The sequence below is a fragment of the Python bivittatus genome, unplaced genomic scaffold (assembly GCF_059951505.1).
Source record: "Python bivittatus isolate LINGU-HERP-01145 unplaced genomic scaffold, Pbiv_v1 ctg000330_np1212, whole genome shotgun sequence".
NCBI lineage: Eukaryota > Metazoa > Chordata > Lepidosauria > Squamata > Pythonidae > Python > Python bivittatus.
Genome location: NW_028277058.1, coordinates 32,929,823 through 32,953,762, shown reverse-complemented (window position 1 = coordinate 32,953,762; position 23,940 = coordinate 32,929,823). Strand labels below are relative to the sequence as shown.

At 38.6% G+C, this 23,940-nt stretch overlaps 1 protein-coding gene and 1 long non-coding RNA gene across 6 annotated transcripts in view; one reads left to right on the top strand and one right to left on the bottom strand.

Moving 5' to 3' along the window:
- Window positions 1–873: 873 nt before the first annotated feature.
- MGP (matrix Gla protein) lies at window positions 874–11,506 on the bottom strand. The gene is made up of 5 exons (XM_007423198.4): window positions 11,351–11,506; window positions 6,642–6,762; window positions 5,062–5,097; window positions 2,714–2,795; window positions 874–1,345 (listed from the first exon to the last, which is right to left on the bottom strand). Exons 2-5 carry the CDS (start codon window positions 6,700–6,702, stop codon window positions 1,207–1,209), a joined length of 318 nt encoding a protein of 105 aa, XP_007423260.1. The 5' UTR covers window positions 6,703–6,762; window positions 11,351–11,506; the 3' UTR covers window positions 874–1,206.
- The window catches only part of LOC148215940 (uncharacterized), a 48,198-nt gene continuing 27,059 nt past the window's right edge, over window positions 2,802–23,940 (top strand). For all 5 annotated transcript variants that reach the window (XR_015796445.1, XR_015796446.1, XR_015796444.1 and 2 more), the window contains exon 1: window positions 2,802–3,177. This is a non-coding gene — a long non-coding RNA (uncharacterized LOC148215940). The remainder of the gene's footprint in view (window positions 3,178–23,940) is intronic.

The following is a 23,940-nucleotide window of genomic DNA, read 5'->3' as shown; positions in this document are numbered from 1 at the left end:
TATTGCATATATTTAACAAATCGAAAAGCTGCTGTGTGTTTTGACATTGCCATCTTTAAAGACAATGTCAATATATTTGCAGCCCACTACTGTCTAAATTACAGTGGATAGTAATGGGGTGCAAATAATCACAAAAGACTGAAGCTTTGGTGCTGTACCCATTTCTTTAACACTGATAAACATACCACATCAGCATGCTATGTTACATGAATGAATCCCTGGGTGGCTTATGCAATCATAATTGTTGGGGTGGGGGGAGGAGGTAATGTTATTACTTGATTTGGAATGAGATAGAAGTAAAGTTATGCCTCTTGGAGCATAGCCATCTGGATATTTTCAATAACTAATGGCTTTAATTACAGGGGCCTAACTTTTCACAGTATAACTTTATTTATTGAAAGCTAAGCTGAATCATGGAAACATTTAAGATTGAGGCAATAATCACAAAACCCACTGAAATGCTTGGATAGAGTTGTAAGGACCAGTACCTATTAGTATTACTATATAATAGGGTCATCAACTTTTCAGGGCAGCCCAAATAATAAATTTTGAATGCCTAAAACTGCAGGGATTACACTGACTCGAAGGCACAGAAATAAAATAAAACAATTTCTCATGAGATCATCAATCTTGTGAGATTTTGACAATCTCTCCCCACCACCCCAAATCCTTATGCAATTTCATGTAAGAACACCGAAAGAACATCGAATTCTTGTGCAGAAGATTTTATTATCTTCTGAGATTTCACCTACTTTTACACCTTTTAAAAAATAAATTTAAAATTTAGAGGCTCTCCTAGATATTCTGGGGTGTCATGAGGATACCATGCTGTTGACTCCCAGTATATAATTTAATAAATATCCTAGATCTACATCCAACACAAAGTATTTTATTAGATATCTTAAATTCTAAGTAAGTGTGTACAAATATGCACCTTCATCTTTGACATGCAAATAGCAGAAAGAAAACTCTTCAGTTATGAACAAACCGTATTGTTTATTTCATAAGAAACACCTACATCCCTTCTCTGCCCAACCATGGTTACATCAGCATTGTGCTAATTAACAGATACTAGAAATCACTGGCTACAAAAGAATGAAGCAACAGGTGGAATAATATGCAGTTAAGAAGCAACAATACATTTCAAAGATGTCACTCTTTGTAGCTACAAAATCCAGGCTCCAGGCACTGGGAATGGTAATGCTTTCACTCGCCCCTCCTCTGCCCAAAGAACCGTTTGTAGGCAGCAACGTAGCCATGGCGCGCAGCATAATTTTCACATGGATAATAATCTTCGCATATCTCCCGTTGGCGTTCCTGGGGAGTCTTTCTGCGCTCTCTGATCCTGTCAACATGAGCAGGAGAAGATGATGAGAGAAAGAGCAGATTGGGGGTGGGGGAACAACAGAATTCCTGTGATCCTTTGGTAAGCCATTAAGTACTTTTTTTACTCCACTTTGCTTCCTGTACTGTGAATGTTTTAAAAGATTTCCAGTTCTGTTCACATAGTATGCCATAGAACATCTTTGAATAATCTTTTCAGGATTCTAAAAACATGGCAGATGTTTCACAAAGTAGCAGCTAAAATCTCAGTGAGTAGAATCTACCCACTAAAAACAAACATGTGAATTGGCTTTAGAGCAAGTGAAGAAACCCATGCTTTCCAAATGCTGAAGCCATGAGCACCACCTAGAGTGTCAGCAACCTGGATAGACTGGAGATGATATTCAACAATATCTGGAAGGCCTCAGGTTTTCCATGACTAATTTAGAATAACGGTGGGCACTCATAGCCAATAAGTTGCATCAAAGACAGTCTGTGTGTCTTCTGGAACTCCCAGAAAGCAAGTTGTTAACATTTGACAGAGAACCAGGAAAGAAGGCATCTATGTGAACCAATCTTCCCCAGTCATGTAACTTTATCACAGTGTTAACCTTGGCCTTTGAAAAAGCAAAACACACACACACACACACACACACACACACACACAGCCTCTAACCAGCAAAAGGTTGCCTAGAATGCTCCTACCTTAAGTCATTTTCCCTCTGGTGACTTTCAGAATTTTCTAGAACCATCTTACTATTTTTGTGCCAAAATATTGGTAATCAAGACAGGTCTTATATCACTCTAATACTGGCTGGGTGATGGTGTTAAAAAGCTGTAAGTCACTAATGAAGATAAAGAATGAGGCATGAGGGCTGAATGCAATGATGAGATATAATAGGTTTATTGGGAAACTGCAGGATTAACTGACTCTGCCAACCTGCGACTCCCCAACATTGTACCTTTGCTCATTAGTGGTTCTCAGCTATGCACAGGATATGTATCAAAAGTATTGATGTGTATCAAAAGTAAACCTTTCTGGATATTTTTCCCAGTTTACCCACATATTCCATTTTTCACACTCATTTCCATATATATTAGAGTTCTTTGTTTCTTTCAGTTAATGTAACTTGAGAAACACTTTAGACTAATGGTTCTCAGGCAATGATCTCTCTTTCTATCCATGACGTTGCAAATGAAAGTCAACAATCTTTGAGAAAAAGAAGTTTTTCCTCAAAGCAAGTCTTAAACAATCTATTATGTTTCAGATAATTTTGAGTTCAACTCCCATAATTGATTCAGATGGTAAAAGTTGGGGCCTTTTGGAAGACGCTAGGATGGTGAACTTCCCCATTTGTTCTGAATAATCCTGAATCCTAAGAAAGCATACCTTTCCTGCCAATATGGGTTCCTCCTGTTCTCTGCTGGGGGTCTCATAAAAATGTTGGCATGCCTTCTGTTAATGAAAGGACCTGATGGGAAAGAGAAATATAGTTAATAATTGCTGTGTATATGAATCAAAAGCTAACAGCTTTATGTAACCCTCCTCCCCCAACCCTGTGCTCATATCCTTTTGACACTGGCTTTCACATATAAGATGGCCAAACCCATCACCTTCCTCTGTTCAATGCAGTCCTTCTGTTATTAATAAAAAACAATGGCCTCTCCCTTACATAATTTTCCATGGGAGCTTCCAACTCACTCACCCCTCCTGTGGGAACGGTCTGAGGGAGGATTGTTTATTCTAGTGCTAATCCTGTTGCATAAGTATACAAGAGTCCAGCTGAATGAGACCAAGGATCTATCTAGTTTAACTTTCTGATGCCTTGGGAAGCCAACAAGCAGAGCACACAGGCAAGAGAATCTTTCAGTTTTTCAGCCTGGCATTTGAACAAAGTATAGAATTGAAAAATACTTTTCACTTAATATTTTTCATGTTCTAAATTTTATTCTTCATGTATCATTCTTTCCTTTTGTTTTATTTTATTTATTGCTGTCAATGTATGTGTACAGTTCATATATTCACCAGTGTTATCCATTATGCATATAAACTAGCTGTTATGTTTTGATTTTTCAGTAACTTGCTATCTCCAGAATATGAAACATAATTCTTCTCTCTCTTTCTTCCTCAGCTTATTGAAATATTTCTGGTATTTAAGGCATTTGAGTAATAATTAGACCTCTCTCCAGTCTCACAGAGAAATCAGCAATCACCAGTCTATTATGGCAATATTCTATGATCACTTTGGAAAAAGACCTTGTCTATGATTAGCCTAATGATGGTCAGATTCTGAATGAGAATATTGACAAATGAGTTACTGGGGATCTAAACTGACTTCACTACCATTTATTTTATTGCATGTGAAGCTTCTTTATTTAAAAGAAGCAGAAAGGCAGGAAGAAGCCAGATGCAAAAGAGGCCAGACTTCTTAATAGAATAGTGTTGTGTGTAGTTGATTCCACAGGAACGAGAAAAATTGTGTCTTCTGTTTTCCTTTCATCTTCAGTAGCCCTTCCTCATTGCCTAAAAGAGAAACTGGGAACCAGGAAACTTGTTCTCTGTGGGCCAAATGTACCTGGCCTGCCTGAAACGACCCCCGCCCTCCTTAAACTGTGCCCTATTCTTTATGCAGACAAAGGTAGAGAATGATTGCTTGGAGCTTCCCTTGGCACAGAGAAAGCCAGTTTTCTGCTTAAGGAAGGGGACTGCAGGGGACAAAAATGTGTTTTGGGGAAGGAGACCACTCCTTGATATAATCCAGTCTTACTATTAACATGAACCTGCTCCAAGGAGGTGACTGGGAGGCAAACTGATTCTTAAACTGGCCTCACCCTAAACACTGGCATGTACTTTAAAAAAACTGAAATTAAGTTTTATGTTGCTGTAAAAGTAGTCTGCTTTGAGATGATTAAGGATAAAAATGAGTCTTGAATCTGAATGGATTCACAACAGTTTAGTTGATTTTCACCAGAGACCTCTTTTCAGTATCCTTTGACAAAGTTGCTTGTAAAGATACACTGCTGGTTGAATATCCGTGTTCGAAATAACATTGGTTATATGATTAAAATGTCACTATTCTTAAAACATTCTCCCTACCTGTTCCTAATTCTTCCAACGAACCCACCTTCCCCTCATCTTCTAACATATATGAATTGAATAGCCCAATCTTAAAAATGCTTCCTTGAAAGGAAGTCCACTGTACACAGTCCTGGGAGGACTGTGGCTGTTCTTTTCTGCACTAATAGGGCAGCTTTCAAATAGGGCTTCTTTCAGGCAAAAAAACTGGATAAGCAGTGAGGGCCTCTTGGTTTTCCCATTGTGGATAATATGCCAGGCTTGGCTTTGACTGTGTGGACTGGAAAAAAGGATTTCCTTTATTTTATTTCTTAGCACCCTTTCTATGACAGATGCTATTCTTAGCTTGTTCTCTAACGTCAATGGTTAGTGATGTTACTTTGCAACCACTTGGCTCCCTGAGAGTATCACAAGCCTGGATGATAAGAGAACAGTTGTGCCCAAATGGAAAAAAGCATGAGGGAATCTGAATGGGCTATTTGGACAGACTAAAGTTACGGTGAAAAGGTACATTTTTTGTATGCCTTGAGTTGGCTGGGGAAGATGTTCAGAAAAAAACCTGGACTTTTTAAAGTGGCATTGGGAGATCATTTGGGATTCCCTGCAAAAGCCAAGCATTTCAGGAACCACTAAGTCAGATAATATATACCATCATTTCTTACTTGTAAATTCATGTGATTCAATGCTCTCATGAGACTCTGTAAGAAAAAAAAGTGAAAATGGCTTATAAAATTATGGTACTATAAGAATGTAAACATATAAAACCAGGTTCTGAACCAGACCAAAAATCTGTTTAGTCCCCACATCTGCTTCTAAAGATGTCTAATTAAGATACCTTCTCTGGTTAGTTGATACAGAAGTCTCATTCCCAGCTTTGTGCAATTAATAGACGCAGCCACTTTGTGGAAGCAGCTATTTTTTTAAAAATCTATTTATACTAGTGAATATTGTAATACTGTAAATACAGATAAAATTAATTTATCAATCAAATGGATTGATAAAGAGTACGGTACTGTGTAATTTTGACATGATACTGGAATCATAAGAACTTCTGAATTTGACCCATAATTATAGCACACTAGCATAACATAAAGTCCACTGAAAAAGTAAAGTCATGCTTTAATTTACCTACTGACGCCAACAGGGCCTGAAAGGCTAGCTCTTATTTTGTGATTCCTAAACATATGCAATTACATTTTTTCCTCTTAAACTTGCAAAAGGTTACAGTATCTTTATTCAGACAGTCCAGAGTGGCAAAATGTTTTAGCTATTACATTATTTTTACAAAATGCATCATCGTTCCAAGAATAAATATATCATGATAACACAAATCGAGTACTGTTATTTCTAGATTAGGCAAATTTATAAAAACTTGTCCAGCATTAATAAAGCATCAAAGAGTTGTAGGCATGAAAGACACCAAAAAAGGTAATGTAGCCCACAGTGAAATCAATCACATCCCATTTATTACTCACAGCTTGACCATTTTATAGCATTTTATGTCATATCAGGCTAGATCATATTATCCTTGTGCCACAGGAAGAGAAGATGAAGGGAGAAGCTGCTATGTTAGCAATAAAAGAGCATCAGAGCAAAGATTATTTTAGGAAGGTAACTCTAGACCATTCAAAGGAACTTGTGCCTCTTTAGACACTGCAGCTAAGTGGAGCCCACAAGTGAAAGAATACCTTGTCTAATGAATATCTCTATTCATTAGATATTCTGGCCATCTCTAAAGCTTCGGAAGGAAGCATTTGGAATATCTCTGCAGGAAAAGTTTTTATTGTACAATGAGCCACCAGAATACATTTATCAGTCTCTCCAAACTGAATCTAGGACTCTTTTCATCACAGCTGAAACTCAACAACCCTAATCAAGAAAATATATGCATTTTCTGCAATTTGCATCCTGTAATTTTCTAAGCATGCGGTTTGTTTATAAATTGCATTGCCTCTTGGTAAAACATTTAACTTAGCTGAAAACACATGGGATTACTAGGGAATAAGAACAGAATGAAATGGTTGTGTTAAAGGGACAGACAGCTCCAACTGAAGACTGGACAGGAAGAATCTAGCCTGGAGTATTGGAAAAAGGGTACTAAGAAAGGAAGATATGATACAGAGATAAGTGGCCATGGAGGAAGAATAAAACTATACAAGAATGTGACCAGGATATCAGCTTTCTATGATTAGACTATTGCTGCCTCAGCCCCCAATAATCACTACTAAAAGACATCACTTACCATAGCAGAAACCTGTCACCATGAGAACAGCCAGGAGTGCAAGAATGATGAGGGTCCGCATTTTCACGTCTTCCTCTTGTTTTCTGCACTTGCCTTACTCTGGCCCAAAAGTCCAAGCAAGCTGCAAAATTTAGCAATTAAATATGTATGTATGTATGTATGTATGTATGTATGTATGTATGTATGTCAGCAGCAGGAAAGCAAGAGTCAGGTGAATGGCGTGCCTGACACTTGGTCTCTCAAAAACTGTTATAAAATATCCTCGTAGAGGGTATAATCAGCCTCTGGTGGGAGTGGGCTTCTTTTCTTTCCCGCCCTTTCTGTAGAGGGAGGACTTCACATTTCAAAGGAAGGTGAGCTATTAACCCTGTGTGTTCAAAAATGCTGGACTATGGGGTAGAATTCCAGAACTTAACCAATGCCCATGGGGACAGGATTAGGCTTCTCCAAAAGAAGGGCACAATGTAAGGCTCCAAGGCCTTGTCTATCCTGTGAAAACCTTGAAAGCAGTCCACACAGAAATCCCTCCCCTCAAGGTTGTTACCACATTATAATGTGTAATGTTACAGAAGCTGAACATTATTAAATACATGGCTGAAGAATAGCCATATAACTTATATTTAATACATTTCAGTGTAAATGTAGATCAAATCAAGTTTAGATTTTGATCCTGGTCCCACTTGCTACTTTTTGGAGTGCTTCCTTCAACATGTCATTTAAACACCAAATGTAGCCCTACATCAAGAAACTATTGTGCATTGCTGATTTTCCTGTCCTTGCCATATTCCGTCAATAACTGTCTTCCCCAGTTGACCTCCTCCAGAAGTGTTGGATTACAGTTCCCCAAATCCCCAACCAACTGAAGCACTTGTTATGATTGTAAGGCTTGTGCACACAGGGGCTCTGGATTTGGCACAAGAAAAACACTGATGAACACCAACAACTGATTAACAGTAGGCTCAGTTAATTTCCTGAGCAGATTGGAAGCTGGTACTACCCCAACCCTTTTATTTTTATGTAATAATAACTTAATTCCTGGTTGTTCCCAAAATGAATTTAAAAAGTCCTGTGTCTTCTACTTTGTACTGTTATCTACTCACCAAGCTGATAAGCTGATATCTGCCCTATAGAACTACTGGCAGGGTGGAGACTCAGAGAAAGAGTTCCCTCTCTCAGAAAACTAGACGCCAGGAAAAAGGGTTCTACTGCAATGTTCTGTCTAACAGATTTGTTTTCTGTTCTGAGGGGGTTTGGTTTTGTTTTTTTGTATGGAAAGTCAGTCAAGGATGTGACTTTCCACTTTAGTCTGAACTTCAGCCCAAACACAGTTTTACTATTTCTCGGACAGCCAATCTAAATATCACGAAAGCAGCCATATTTATTGTTCATGTAACTGCCCAGCTCATGTTCAGAATAAAAGTGCAGGGAGAGGATCTTCTTTATGTAACAAGGAAAGTTCACTTAAGGGCACAAAACCCTTCCCTTTTTTCGTTTTCTGATTAAAGTGCAAACATTTATCTTAGCCTCTTTCTCATCCTAAACATCAGTGATTCCACAGGAGCCAAACCATCACAGGTCCAGGGGGGCCCCATAACTCAGAGGGGTTGCAGGTTCAGCATACCATTCAGAAGTCCTACTCTTTTCCCCCCACAGTCCTTTGTAGCAATAAAGCTTTGCTCTACTATACATCCAAACTCTTTTAATAATTAAAGGAACAAAAGAAAATAAAAGTAATGGGAAAGAAGAGGTGGCAAGAGAAATGAGAGAGGAAATTTGGGGAGGAGAGACGTTGGTGAAGTGCGCAGTGCTGAAAATTGTGTGTGTATAGAAGCAAACAGACTGCTAGGGAAGATGTGGATTATGCTACAGAGAGAAGGGTTTAGCACCAGAGATCTTGGCTAAGCAGAATTACTATGTAAGCCATAGAAGCTCTTTCTTTTGTTTACCATGCTATTGTGGTTTATGAACCAGGATCTCTGACTGGTTCCCTTTTTAAAAAGCAGAGTTAGACATCAAAGTTTGTTCTTGCCTTCAGAGTCCTGGATTATTTCAAAGAAAGAAATCAGGATCCCAGTCTGCACTTCATAGTAAATAAATTATGTAGGGAATCCTATGATTTCTTTAACTGCTCTGTTTGGAAGGAGAAGCCAGTGGCTTACCATGCTATAAGAATGTGGCCAATTATGCGCCATGCAGATTTCTGCAATAAGCACAATCAAATTATATTTAACTATTTGCTAAATCTTGATTCTTGGCATCAATTCCCACTTTTTCCTCCTAAATCCTAGTTTCTTAACCCCTTGCCTAACCAAAATCTTAATGGTTTTGTAGAAGGTGACATGCCAGAGTCATAGCACATCAGAACTATCACAAGTGCAGTTTCCACATCAAGAAAGTGAATTTGGCATCATCACATCTCCATCATATTAATAATGAATGTCTCAACCAGGTTTCAGTCATGTTGTTATACTAAGGTCACTTCCACCCAGGTCTTTGGTATTTTCAGTTTCCTATTTGTGAGAATTCTCACATCATCCTGGCTTCTGGGCTTAGTGCAACCCTCTTCCCACAAAGGATCGTCTGCTGTAGCATTTTGCCAAGACACTTTTATTTCACAGCTCTTTAAAAAGCAATAAAAGGGCCTTGGCAGCCACTTCCCTATAATCACCACTCTGTGGGTTTTTTAAAGAAATCATTGGACAAATGTACACAACATGAAATAAAACCACGAATGGAGATGGGCTGGGCATTCACTACCCAGAGTCTGTTGGGAGTGGGGCAGCCTAGAATGCTGTAAAATAAATGAACAAACAAATCAATCAACAGGTCAATGGCCTGGTTAGCTAGAAAGTATTCTCAGAGTTTTCAAAGTCAGTGGCAGTGAAGGCTTTAAACTATATCTATGTGTATAAAACATGGATATGTGCATATACACAGAATATAACATGTCCATATGCAATATGTTTTTTTCCAGAATGACATTTCTTCAAGGCCATTCCCCCCCTAGTGATTAATGGATGTGTGTAAGAGGAAAGGTGTATAGAATCCCAGTATCAGGGATACTGGGTAAAATACATTATGTTACATCCAAAATTCCTAAAAAATAAGAATAGAGGAATATCTCTTATCTTTCTCTATAACCCCCAAACTAATAAAATTTTCAAACCACTTATAACTGCTTGTTCTAAGCAACTGAGGCGACCAACCAGCATAATCATGGTGGCCACTAGCCCATGACATTCTGCAGTCCTCCAATCTTCTGCACCATTTTCCCTTCCACTCCTTGTAGCCCAGCATCTCTGAGATTAAAACAGCAAAAATATCCTTTAAAATATTCTTGCCTTGGTAAGGACTTGTTTATATTCCACATTACCTATGTGGATTTTATGAGCTGACTGTATATCACAGTTAGCCTGGCATCTTTGTGGACTTCTCCTGCCCTCCTGCCAAGAAAAATGACTGGAGTGAAAGTAATAGTGAAAGAACAGAGGAAAACAGAGTTTTGAATGGGAGAGGACTAGCAGGCTCAGAGAAACAGTGGCGAGAGTTTTTTGAAACAGAAGAATTATTCAGATCTTTGCTTTCAGAGGAAGCTACTAGGATATGCTTAGAGGGGAAATGGTGGCTCACCACACCACCATCCATGGTTTACCTGATCTTTTCTTCCTCTCAGTTTCCTTTATCTATCATCGTGCTAATTGCTGAAACTTATAGAAATATGGATGGACTTTTAAACACCATATTTTTATTTTAAACATCTTTCTCACAATATGCCTAAGACGTTCCAAGGCAAATAATGTAAAGTTTGGTAAAGCAGGATAAATTTTCAGAGAAAAATCTGATTTTGATCCACATGGTACTGTATCACCACTTTTATTGACTTGGATAAGCAAAGCTTTGGGATCGTTACTGGTTCTGGTTTACAATTATTATTTACAAAATTTGCCAAAAAATGATGCTATTTTCAAGTTTGACTCAGAATTAATGGAAAGTAAATGTTAATAGTGTTTACTAAAATTACCTGGCTAATTATAGGCAGCTTGCTATGTTGCTAAAATGGGAGAAAAAAAGCTCATTTGAGAAATATGGAATATCCTGCAATGTTTTAATGCAAACTAAGCTCTACGTTCTTCTTTAAAAAGTGAAGAAACCCTAATGCTTATGTGCTAATATTAAACCATTTTAATTTCAAGCAAGTTATGCCATTTACCTTCCAACTGCTGCTGAATTAGAATTCTCATCCAACCTACTCAGCATGCCCATTATTAAGGGATGCTGGGAATTGTAGTTCAGCCACAGTATTAGAGCCACATGTCCCTTATCCCAATTCTAAGCAGTATATCATCCAATTCTGAGGCTCAAATGAAACCTAAGTAATTTTATTTGAAAATGAAAAGTTGTGAAATCACAGGTATCACATACTACTGTACACATTTAAAACACTCAGATCCACTCTCAGTCCTGGCCATTTCATAACATTTTCTCTCCTATTACAATTATAAACCAAGATTTCTAGTATTAATTCCAGCACATACCTTCACTAACAATCCTGCATTTTATAAGAGCAAAAGGGCAGACCTTTGGAACTTAGCATGTTGAAATGATTCATAACCACAATATGCTAATATATCCATCTTTTTCTTTCTTTTTTGCTATTGCATTTGCAGTTAACTGGTGCACAGGTATTAATAAGTCTCCTGCATACTCACTGTAATATAATGATCTGGGCTGTCCTCTGTTATATAGGTTTTTTCTGATACAGCAGGTTCTCTTCTCCCAATGTTCCTACACTCTACACTGGCAAAGTGGAGACCTTTTTATTTATGATAAGTGACCCCTCCCTCCCATTCTCCATGCAGCCTCCTCCTTCAGACTGCCACCTCCTTTCGGAATATTTCCTTCCCTCACTCAGGAAATCAGAAACCTCAGGAAATGAAACCAGATGAGTGAGGGGGAGTGACAACGGATGCTGGTGGCTCATGGGGGTCAAAGCCACATCTTGGGGGCAGTGTGGCTGTGTCTAAGCTACACAGGGACCTTGAATAGAGGTCTTGAAAGGGAATCACAGTTTTACACAGGGACTCTCTGATGGCTGTGGTATTCCTTCCATCCTTCAGCAATCATGCTCTGAAGCACAAAAGTCCTTTAGATACTTAGAGTTTGACTTGAGTCCTTGAGAGGGAAAGAAAAATAGGAATGAAAAAAAAGCTTAAGTTTCTGCTTCTCTCAACCCCCTTTCTACACCTAAAAAGAAATGTTCAGGATGGAACTAGAAAATATGGAACCATGTATTTGAACTGAGTGGGAGTTTGGCATCAGTAGGAAGCAGCTTCTAAATTAGTTGCAGATGAATTAATATTTAAAGAAATCCATTACACATGTAATGACAGAATGAACAATCCACGCCATTTGGACAGGCATAACAAATGAAACAATTGGGCTCCTCATCCAAATATCATTAAAAGGAAAAAAATCCTCTCTCAATGCTGGAAGGAGTTAAATTTCTGGGCTTGTGGGGAGAAATCACCTGGCTAGATATTTATAAGTACAACTTGGAGGCTATTTTTGCTATTTTCAATCTAATATCATTTTTATATTAGTAATGAACACTCTGCAACATTTCTTTTGGATGTATTTGTTCAATATAACAAATATTGAACCAATCAAAGTTTTGGCATGTCTACTTTCCTGTCATAAGAAGAACATCCAGACAGTGGTTTGCCTTACTTCTGAGTAGGTACAAATATGGACACACATTAGAAGTGTCCCAAAGACTGGTATCCATTGCAACCAAGAGGACTTTATGGCAAAGTGTGATACTTATGCACTAATTTCTTATAGTCATGGCAAACAATGCAAGGTAAATATTTGCACAACACTAAGAATATTTGAACAACATTCAGAGGGATTAATATAGTGCTCATAGACCATGACCTACTGTATCTCTGCAATTGTTTCTCTGCTCAGCTTTGCTTATCAATTTCCAGTTAGCTTGGTAAAGGCATTATTGGGATTGTATATCAGTCAAATAACATCCAGTTGTATTATGATAACATATCATTAAAAATTCCTCCAATTTTACTTTCTGTTATGAACTTTTCCTGCCTTTTGTTAGGCAGTACTAGAGTTTAATTTGCCATGGCTGGAAAGAAGCAGAGAATGAAAGAAGGTGGCAATCATATCCATGGAGGAAGACAAGGGGATGTCTTAGCTACATGAACCTTTTAGGAGTGGCCTTATATAGAATAATTGGGTTTTAGAAAAACCCAGTTGTTCTATACAAGGCCACTTCCAGATACGAATGGTATCTCAAGGAAAGTACACCTTGAGGCTCTTCCATTTGTTTAGTTTGGTAAGAAGTTTCCTTTGAATGAAGAAACAGGGCTTGGGGTTTGTGTAGGCCACCCGGTGCCCATCAGATTAAAAGATGAAGAAAATTTGTATCCAGAATTGTTCACAAGAAATGTTTAAGGATTACCAACTTCTTCAAAGACCATGACAAAATGGAAATGTTGGCTGAAATAAAATTCATAGAGACAAATACAAAGTTCTACATTTAGTCAATAACTTAAACTAAAGTATATTCAGATATAGGACAGGAGCTACTTGGCTTCATTGTATATGTAAATCTCAGTATCAACCACAAGCAGAATGCCAAAATGTCTTGTTCTGCACACCATCATTTAGGAAGGATGAAAGCAAAGTGGAAAAGTCCTCTGATGAATGGTACTGGAAATGTTTAACCCAGAGTAAAGAAGACTAAGATAGTAACCCTGTTTAGGGCTAGCCTTACTATTAGCTTGAAATGTTAGCTGAACCAGGCAGCAAATGGCAGCAGTGTAATAGTGGCAGCAAGTATTGGGAAAAAGAATATATGTCACACAACTTGCTTTTAACTTTAAGTTATCTGCACGCTCTCGAGTTTAATGGAGGTAGGTAATATCAAAGAAAGATTCAACTGCAGTCCAGTTCATTTCTGCACATGCTACTGGAGGAAAGATACCATCTTGTCATTTGCTTTAGGCAACATTTCTTGGGCAGACCTGTTCTTCGTATCTGAAGGATTGTTATCAAAGGCACTTCCACATAGCAAGCAAGCTTCCCCTTTGTACTCCACCACAGTTTTATTCCATCATATAAGTATCTTCATTACTGAGCTGGGAGCTGGGGAGGATGGAAAGGCCATTGGCTGGCCAGAGAGTGGAAAAATTAGGGCTACACAGTCCTCCTCCTCTCTTTCCCTGTCCTCCCTGCTTTCACAGTGGTGGTGGGGAAACCACAAGTAACTGCATAGGAATTGTGGCAAAGTTGCCCCTCCAACTGCACCTAAAAGTGGGGGTGATAGGAAAGTAATATAATGCTCTGGCTTCAAGAGACAGGAGGTCTCTATCAGAAAGTAGAACAGGGCATAGATTCCCTTCTATAGACACCTGCCCACCCCAGAGCTCTAGATGAAATGTTGTAAAATTGTCTTTGCAGTGGCTCCTCTATAGCAGGAGTTAAGTTTCCCAAGCCCAACACAAGTGGCATGGCATTGTAGGGATGTAAGAGTTTGACATAGATCTCAGACTGATACAGCCCTTGTAGAAGGAAAGGATTTTAGAAAAGTTAAAAGTAAATTTGTTTCTCTGCTGGTTCAGAAAACAGGCCTAGATAGAGTGTAAATTATGGCAGGATTGTTTCTGGTTGACCATTAGGAGAAATGTTTTGATGGCACAGCAGTTTGACAAAGGAATGAATTATCATAGATTTTCTACAAGAGGTATGAATTCTAAACTTACTGTATCAAGTAGTGGATAATTAAATAAACTAGAAGACCTAAAAGACCATCTCTAACTATTATACTCTTATTATTTTTTCCAATAGACATTCACACATAGAACATGGGTCTGACACTCAACCTCACAGATAAATTATCCACAAATACATTATTCAGATAAATTATCCATTTATCCAACTGTAAATAATCTCCAATTATTATTTCCCATTAGGACATGAGTCTGGTAGGGGTACAAACTGAAAGCAGATGTTTCCCTCAAGATGAACTTGTCATCCAAGGGAAAGTATGTAACTAGGAATTCCTTCCTTAGCTTCCCTTCAATTAATCTTCATATCCTCCTCCGGTTTAATGAAGCTATTATTCCTATAGTCTGGGAATGAAGGAAGGCAGGATGGAAAGGGTTTTTCTTTTTTAAAAAGTCTCTCTGTGTTATTTTTATACTTTTAACATTTGGTGAGTTTTCTGACAAGGAGCACATGTAACTAATCAGATGCTGTAAGTGCAAGAAGAACTAGGCAAAAATTCAAACTGGGATATGAATCAGAAGTCCTCTGCATTTTCCCTCCCATCTCTTTGTTTCTCACCCTAATGACATGACTCGTTCTCTGCAGCCAGATGTGATTTAAACAACTAACTTTTCTCTCCAGATCTGAGAGGTGATAAGAACTGCTTTGGACTGCCTGCCATGCCATGCCAGGAAAAAGTGGTCTTTCATCTTTCTTACAAAACAAGCTCTATTGGCTGCCTTAGGCCAAAGACCTGCCTAAGATCCAATACTTTCATATGTTTCTTGTAAATTGTTGGATTTGATCCATGGTTATGAAACAAACATCTCCATGAAACATCATAAAAATGTTCCCTTGCACTTTCTACTTTAAAAATAATAAACCTATTTTTACTTTTGTTAAAGTGTTTTCTTCCTCCTGTCTTGTACTCCAAAGAATGTCAGGCTAGATTGGTCACAAATGCCTCGCCAAAAGTGTAACAGCAGCACCAGAAAAGAAAGGACAAAAGCCCACACAGATTTGCATAAATGTATGGATATAGATGTATATTTAGTGGGGGAAATCCACTATTTTTATATAGAAATACAATATGCACTATGCTGGAGAAAGAACACAGTCTTATGTGTTTCTGCCTTTTTCATCTGCTACTGAGTGCTCCTTATTGTCTTGCGACTCCTAGGCCCAATGTTCCCTTTTGGTTTTCAATCATTAAACTAAACTTAGAGGAAGACTTTTAGACCGGGTTCACAGATCTAAATATAAAATATCAGGGCTGGAGGCAAGAATGGGATGGTGAAAAATATCCCAAAAGAAGACAGTGGCAAACTACCTTAGTATTTCTGCAAAGGAAACATCATGGACATGTCCATGAAGTCAACAGAAGTTGAACTTGGTTTGAAAGAAATTTCAGACTAAACTATAGTGTGCAGTTTTAGTTTTGGCTTGGTTATTGTTTGGATTCAGTCATTAAGTTTTGTAATATTTTACAGCATATTGTGTAAACCTAGTCAAGCATGATTTATTCAACAAACTATGATATAGTCTTCCTACCATTTCTTCTACTTTTTTTTTCTTTTTACAGAAAATTTGCTAAGAAAGCAAAGTTAAAATAAGTAGTTGCCAATGTCTTTTGATTAGCAGGACATGACTCATTTGTCTGAAATTAGCCTTAGAGGGAGATAACTTCCCAGAGAGGACAACTTCCAATAAAGGTCTTCCACTGATAGCTCTTCAAAGTACAAATGCTGGGCACAAAGGCCCCTTAGTTCAAGATCATATAAACAAAACCTATATTACATCAATATATCAAACCATTCACATTGGAGAGAAGTACATTAAATGGAGTAGTGGAGCTTCTAATCCCTTTACCTGATAAATGGAATTCATTTATATCAACTTAAAATCAGATACATGCTTAGGCATGAAAGCAGAATGTATGTCTGGAATATGTGGTGATGATTAATGTATCTACTATGCAGAGTGCTTTAGGGTAGTCATCATATCTCTCTATAGATCAAGAATTTAGAACAAAAGGTGGGGTAATGTAATCCATAAAATGCACTTAATCAATTCTGCATTTTTTAAATGTGAAAAGCAAAACATCTCTGTGTCCTGATGTTCAGTTGAGCTTAACTTCCTATGCATAAATGCAGATGGTAATAAAAATTAAGTGGATGACATTTGGCCAGTCACTCTCTCTCAGCCTAACTTCCTTCACAAGGATGCTGTTGTGGAAATAAAATAAAGGGAGATCCGCATGCAAGAGTTCCTTAAGTCTTGAAGGAACAGCAGGATATATATCTAAGTGATACATGTATACATACAGTACATACATTGCAAAGTGGTGGCTTACAACTGTGAGCAGTTTTAATCTGTAGCAGTACTGTTGTATCTGTGGATGGGGAAAGACCATTTCAAGGCAATGAATGCTGCTTCAGAAACAGCAAAATATTTCTGTCTTATGCTTGAGGGGACAGCCTGTGCTCTTCCTGGAAAGAGTTCCAACAGCATGATAGAATGGTTAGGTGAAGGAGTCCAAATGCTGGACTGTTAGCAGAGTTTGGAAGGCCACCACAGGAATTATAGAAACACAGGAAAATGCTCATATATTTTTTTTAGTATTATTTTTGTGAAGAAAGGAAGAGATGTTTCTTTAGGCATGGGCCTGAGAGGGCAGGATGAAACAATCAGTTACCAGACAATGATCAGGCACTGTTTGGCTGATAGGTCTCTGTGCTCAGCAATTGCTAGAAAAGGCAATTGCTGATTATATGATAATTATCCGTCCTCTCAAGTGTATAAACATTCCAACATAGGTAGCATCCTGATGCCCAGATAGATCTGAAAATAGTCAAAACAGTCCAGACCAGACTTGGATGCACAGTAAGCTAACTTCAGAAAGGTTGGGGGACAAAAAGGCTGGTCATTTGGAAGAGCCATTTGCGTATCTGGGGCAGACCCTGTTATTAGGAATAATGAACTATTTGTTTCAGGCAGCAGATTTTGGGTGAGGAGAAAGAAAATAGATGTTGTAGGAGTTACAGTAGGAGTCAAAGTTTCCAGAGCAGGAATGCCAATTATGTCAACAGCCAGCTGCCACCTTGCGCCAATCCTGGAAATCACTAAGAAAGGTGCCTGTTAAGCCAAGGGAAAGGTGGGGAAAAGGCATGCTGGGTTTCAACTGCAGTAAGTATAAGAGAGGACCACAATCCCTTGATGACAGAGGGAATCAGCTGTGTAAGTGGCTTCATTCTAGCATGCATTAAAGATTCTTATCTAACAGTGCTGTGCTCTGTTGAGCTTCTGGGTAGCTTTTGTTCAGGTAAGCTGGGAATCCTGACTAATGTGACATGTTGGCAGACAAGTTGTATATGCACCCTTCAGTTAGCCAGCTTCTTTCAGGTATGGAGCAGCCAGCCAATGGTTGAAGGCAGACTCAACAGCCGGTCTGGCCAATTTCTAAATGAGGGAGGGCAGTGCCCTTTTTGTATTTGCTTTAGGCAGCAAAACATTTTTTTCCCAGCCTAAGCTATGAAGTGGAAAACAGGCAAAAACAAGGCATCAGCTGCCTGAGGCAGAGCAGCAAAATCACATCTTCTGACTTGCCCAGCTTAAGGTGCAAAGTAACCAAGGCCACCCAAGTTCTCCTGGCAGCTGAGACAGAAAACTCCAAGCTCATTTCTCTCCCTCTCTGATGGTAAAAATATATTGATACATGACACGTAACAGTTTGTCATCTTTTCTTGACACCCTGAAGCTGATAACTCTCACTTGGGATAGACCCAGGTGACCAGCTTAAAGTGCTGTCCTCCAGTCCACAAGGCAGAAAGTATGCTAGCACAGACCGTTCTGTCTACATAGCTGATTTCTACCTCATTACAGCCCATGGTCACTGCCTCATTAACGAGGCCAGTGAGTGGTATTGTTCTACCACTTTACTATGGGGCAAATTAAGGTACAATGTTTGGTGGGTTTCCTGGGGGTGGGAAAAACATCTACCAATTCCTCTCCCTAATATGGATGGGGGCTGGGGCTGGGGCTGGGGAGAAGTGAAATTTGACAGATAGCAACAGCACGGGTTTAGCTATCTCAAAACCAGATCCACTGAGGTGGAGGGGGGCTTTTCAGTCGTCCTCTCCTAGGATGCCTCTGTGCATACCTGGATGGCCTACCGTGCCTGATGCACAGAGATGGGATGGCAGAAGCTTAGCCTGCTTCACTCAGTAGAGCAACCAACTGTGAGTTCATGCCCTTTGGCCTGTACTGCTCTGCAAAGCAACCTGCCTGTCAGTCAAGGATCACTCTGTGGGACAATGCAGACTGAAGTGTCTGCACCGCCCCACTGTGTAAATGGTCAGCAGTGCAAGAGGCTGAATGGCACAGGCCCTTCAGTCTGTGCCATCCCATCAAATGATCTGCTTGTCAGTTGGGGCACCCCTTTCTATATTTGCCAGCTGGTGTAGAAAAAAATGCTTGCAGAGCCCCAACATGTCCCTGGCAAAAGCAGCCCAAAAGCCAGGGACAATATGCATTCATTCTTTTTCTTTGTTCCCATCTGGGTTTGTTATCTCTGCCATCTTTGTTCCTTTTCTTGTTGTTTTCTTGTTTTAAATGCTTCTAACAATTTGTAAACCACCCAGGGTCACTCGGAGTCAAACAGATTATTATTATTATTATTATTATTATTATTATTATTTAGATTTATATGCCCTTGATTGGCACTCAAAACATCTAGGAATTTTTGATATTTCTTTTGATTGACTAAAAGCACTTTTGTCTCATCTAGATTAAGAATCAATGTATTTTTTCATGCAGCATATTATTGATATCAGATACCTCTTTTCAAACTTGAACAACTTCCTTGGATTTTAACTCTTGAGAATTTTAAACCAAGGTAGAAAGATATAGTCTTCACTCCTGGTTGAATTACTGAAAAAGAAAGAGAGATCTATACAGGCTGCTTAGTGACCTAATCCCTAGAAATGTTACATCTGTTCTCCAACATCCCCAGTTGTTGTTTTTTAAACTGCAGCCAGACACAAGCAAATCTGTTGCTCCCAGAACAAACTTGTAGATTCAAGAACAACTTGAATCTATAAAATTAAAGGAATGCATAAATTGCATTTTGTATAAAACTAAAGGAATGCAAAAATGGCATTTTTTTGGTGATTGGAAAAAAGTGGTTCATCATCTATATCTATTTCATCCTAAAAGGCACTGCACAAAAAGAGTCGCTGTTCTTTACAAGATCGCCAACAATCTTTCCAAGAAAAAGGCAGCTGTAGAGTCTCTACTCAGCATGCAGAACTTTCCAGAATTCATTTCTGGCCTCTCCAGATAAGGCCGAGAAAGACTCCCATTTGCTACCCTGGGTTGCTGGCAGGGAGCTTATGTATCTTATCTGAATTGGGGGGGGAGGAAACTCATGGCATAAAATAGCTACAGCTTTTTCAGTGCTACAAGAATGTTACAAGTGTGGGGCATCAGGGGTCAGATTTGGGGAATTTTTGAAAATTGCTCCCAGGTCATTCTTGCTTCATGGAACAAAATATCTTGTGCCATTGCTGAGCCTTTTATGATTTTAATCTATATTGTCTCACTTCTTTAAAAAATTGTTTGACTGCATTGGTTTTCTGAAAAACAGTACTAAACTGTACAGTGCTGTTGACACTGACACTGACAAGATTGATCCTGTGTTAATCAACCATGTGAAATATGAGATTATCAAGATGAAATGCAACCAGATTGGTCTTTTCTGGCCAAGTTTATACCACTAGAGCTGAAAAACAGCAGTCCTGTGACTTGAATACATAACAGGATTTATGTAGGCCGCATTGACATGGATTTGGGAGTAACACCTGCATCAATGCCTTTTTGCATATAATATATTCTATGTGCAATGGTCCTCACTCTGCAGGAAGTATGGTCCCCAGAAAAGCATCCTGGATGATTCTGAATTTTTCTAATCTATTCCTGGAAGAGGAAAGGTTAACCTGAGATATGCCTCCCAGCCCCCAGAAAACTTTCCAGGTTGCTTAACATTAGAGTTCCAGGGTTGACAGACAAAGAACAGAAAAACTAGAGGGTGTGTCAGAACAAGGCATGGATCTTATTTATCTATGTGTACCTGACATGTCTCCAGAACGAGGGTGAAATTATGCCAGCCTGAGGCTAAGTAAGAAGGAATGAAAAGAAAAAAGTTTCTTGGCTTCTCCTCTGCTTTTCACCTGCTGGTACAGATTTCCTTAGGATTTTGGGTTCACTTTTTTTTTCTTTCTCTCATCTACTTAGCACATTCAGCAATAAGGTATGAAACTGTCAGATGCTTCTGAAAAAATGTAACCCAGGGAGTGACAAGAATTCATATTATTTCTTTTCCTGGGTAACTGATTATGAAATAATTCTGATCTCCTTGTGATTCCTGGCAGCTTGGGAGTGGGAACTATATCTGAGTGTGCGTGCCTCCTGAACTGTCTTTTCGATCAGAACAGAACTGTAGAAAAAGGAATCAAGATCTGAAAAGAGAAGAATATGTACACACAATCTAAAACTCTTCAACTATATTAATAGGAAAAAATGAATTTTATTTATAATAATAGATGTCTTTATAGCCAAAAGACCCAAATAGGAAATTACAAATATAATCTAAAATTTGGCATTAGATAAAACAGTTTAACAAATAAAATAATTTAGAAATATTACACAAATTTAAAACTCTAACTTATTGATGTTTTATTAAAGACCTTGTTTTTATAACCATAGTTAAAAATCTGGCTGTTGCCTCTGTAATTTTAGGATTTTCATCTGGGAGCAAAATTTTAACATACTGAGAAATCTCTGTTCCTGGTCTTGATTTTAAAATTAGCCAGATAATATCCTCCCTAAAACTCTTGTAAAATTCACAATACAATAAAGTATGATCCACTGTTTCAAGATCAATACCATTATAGGACAACATCTTTGAGGGATGGGAATCTTTTGAAATCTACCATATAGCACATTTGATGGCAACACATTTCATCTGGCTTTTGAAAAGGCTATTCCATATTTACTTTAATGTAAACTATTAAGATAAATAGGAAGCTGAAAAGTATATTTGTAATTAATTCCAAAAGTAGATGTGAGGGCGATCTGGCTGTGGCATCTGTCACCCCATTGATTGCCAGGGTTGATTTTTATTTATTTCTGTTTTTTTTTTCCTATTAAAGAATCTTCATGCTTCACTTAAGAATATGGACTGTGCTACTAACTGTTGGATTTCATCCTTTCTCATACTCTATAGATAAATGTAGATTATATGGCTTCGGCATCACTCATTTGGTTGTTTTGTTTTTTTAACCATCTTGTCTGAAAGATTTCTGGAGAATTTCGAAGCTTCCATACTACATCAGGATCTTTGAGCCTGCTAAGTGGCTTGTGTGTGTGTGAGTGTGTGTGTATGTGTGTGTCTAGTCTTAGATTAGTTCTTGGAACTATACACAAGCTGTGCGGTCTGAGATTGTGCATCCTTATGTAAAATTATTGTATTCCATACAGAGGTAAGATCAGAAATTTTGGGAAAACACTTAACAAGATAGGATCATGCATTTCTATGGTTACTGCAGTAATGTAGAGGGATCTGTTTAGTTGTGCATCACCAATGCCAGCTGTGTTTGTACAAAAGGTGGAGTGGAAAGAGGGAAAACAACAAGAAATTGTGGTCCTGCTATTTGACAGCAACCAAAACAAGTGAGTCAAAACATATACACGGAAACAAGGCAGGTTGAATTTTATGATCAACTTCCCCCAAGTCTGGCATCAACATTCCTCAAGCTCAGCAGGATTCAGTTAGGCAGAGCATATACTTCCTGTTGTATTATGTGTAAATATGTGCTCACTTTGAAAAGCACACAGCTGGATTAAAATGCAAAATTGGATTAGATTTGCCTCTTCCACATTTTTCCAATTTTGTATTTTCAAATGCTTGGGAAAATATGAACTCCACAAATATTTTTTTAGTTATGAGTGCTATATTCTGTATTTAGTGAAGAAATAATACATTGGATATTTTAATTTGAGGTTGTTTTAAACTATAGGATAAAGCAGAACTATAGGATAAAGGTTTAAACTATAGGATAAAGCAGAAATATAAACCAAGTTGATAATATGAACCAGCTGATTTCTGTGAGAACTTGTGGCAGTGGGGCAACACGGTGACATAGAGCAATAGACACAGAGACTTAATCGACCATCAGCCCATCTGTTTTTCCAGCCTTTACACTGCATATTAAATATGATGGGAATACTTTAGGTTCCTTTTCAGATCTAAGCTGACATTCATAGCTTATTGAGCATGCCATCCAATAAGTCTTCATTCTTGCTACTTTCAAACTGCTCAATAGGAGAGTGTCCTTCCTTCCAATCTCCAGATCCTGCCCACTGTGCATTTGAACTTGTACAGGTACTGAATTAGCAAAAATCCCTTAATTCCCCCTCCACAAAAATAAAACAACTTAGTTGTTCTCCTCCTCCCTTCTAACCACTAATCTATGTATTTGTATGGAACTACTTTGTTTAGTGCTGCAAAAGTGAAAAAAAGAAAAGGGGCGTTGGTGGTGAAAGAAAATCATTGTATAGAATATAAGCAAATACCTCTGGATGGGGCAGCACCATGGTAATATAGCATGAAACCTTCCTGGAGAAGCCTTCCTAAATGGTGACAATTATCATGATATGGCAGCAGCAAGAAAATTGTATTCAGAAGTCCTTCCAAGTGACAACAAACTTGGTGGTATCACCTTAAGCTCAATACAAAAGCCTTTCTGTACCATATAAAGAGTTCAGTCATAAGTAATGAATACACAAATACTTGTACCTGGCTGCTCCATGGATGTGGAGGAAGATGCTTTAGAGGTTCAGGAAGAGAAAATAAATTGCCTATCTGTAACATTCTGGTTTCAGATGGAAATGAAATTCTGAAGCTCTGTACAGGCATAGGGAGATACAGTTTTAAGGAAGGCCAATAGGATCAGGGCCATCTGAACCTAAGGGGGAACGATGTTCCATAGGGCTGACACTGCAACTGTGAAGGCATGCCTCTTGGTCCTTTATTTTGTAAAAGGGGCCCACATTTGCCCACTCTGCTAGATGAGATAAGCAAAGACAATTAGACATTGGAAGTCCCAGAAATAACCTGGCCCTATGCCATGAAGGGTTTTATAGGTGATAACCAGCAACTTGAATTGCACCCAGAAGTCTATAGGAAGCTAATGCAGCTCACAAAGTAGGGTGTTATATGGGCTCATCAACATGCACCCATAACAATTCAAGCCATGCATTTTGGATCATTTGCAGCTTCTGGATGGTTCTTAAGGGCAAACCCATGTAGAGAGCATTACAGTGGTTCAAATGGAAGGTGACCAGGGCATGATTGACTGTGAGCAGGGCCTCTTTATCTAGGAACAAGCACAGTTGCGCATAAAGTGGATCTGTGCAAAACCTTTCCTGGCCAGGGCTGCCACCTGCTCTTCCAGCA

What these genes read in the sequence shown, in the direction of transcription:
- MGP (XM_007423198.4), bottom strand. Translation starts at nt 6,702, where the DNA reads ATGCGGACCCTCATCATTCTTGCACTCCTGGCTGTTCTCATGGTGACA. An exon ending in TGAATCACATGAATTTACAA is followed by an intron (nt 2,796 to 5,061) that starts GTAAGAAATGAT and finishes CTTTCCCATCAG; the next exon opens with GTCCTTTCATTAACAGAAGG. An exon ending in AACCCATATTGGCAGGAAAG is followed by an intron (nt 1,346 to 2,713) that starts GTATGCTTTCTT and finishes TCATGTTGACAG; the next exon opens with GATCAGAGAGCGCAGAAAGA.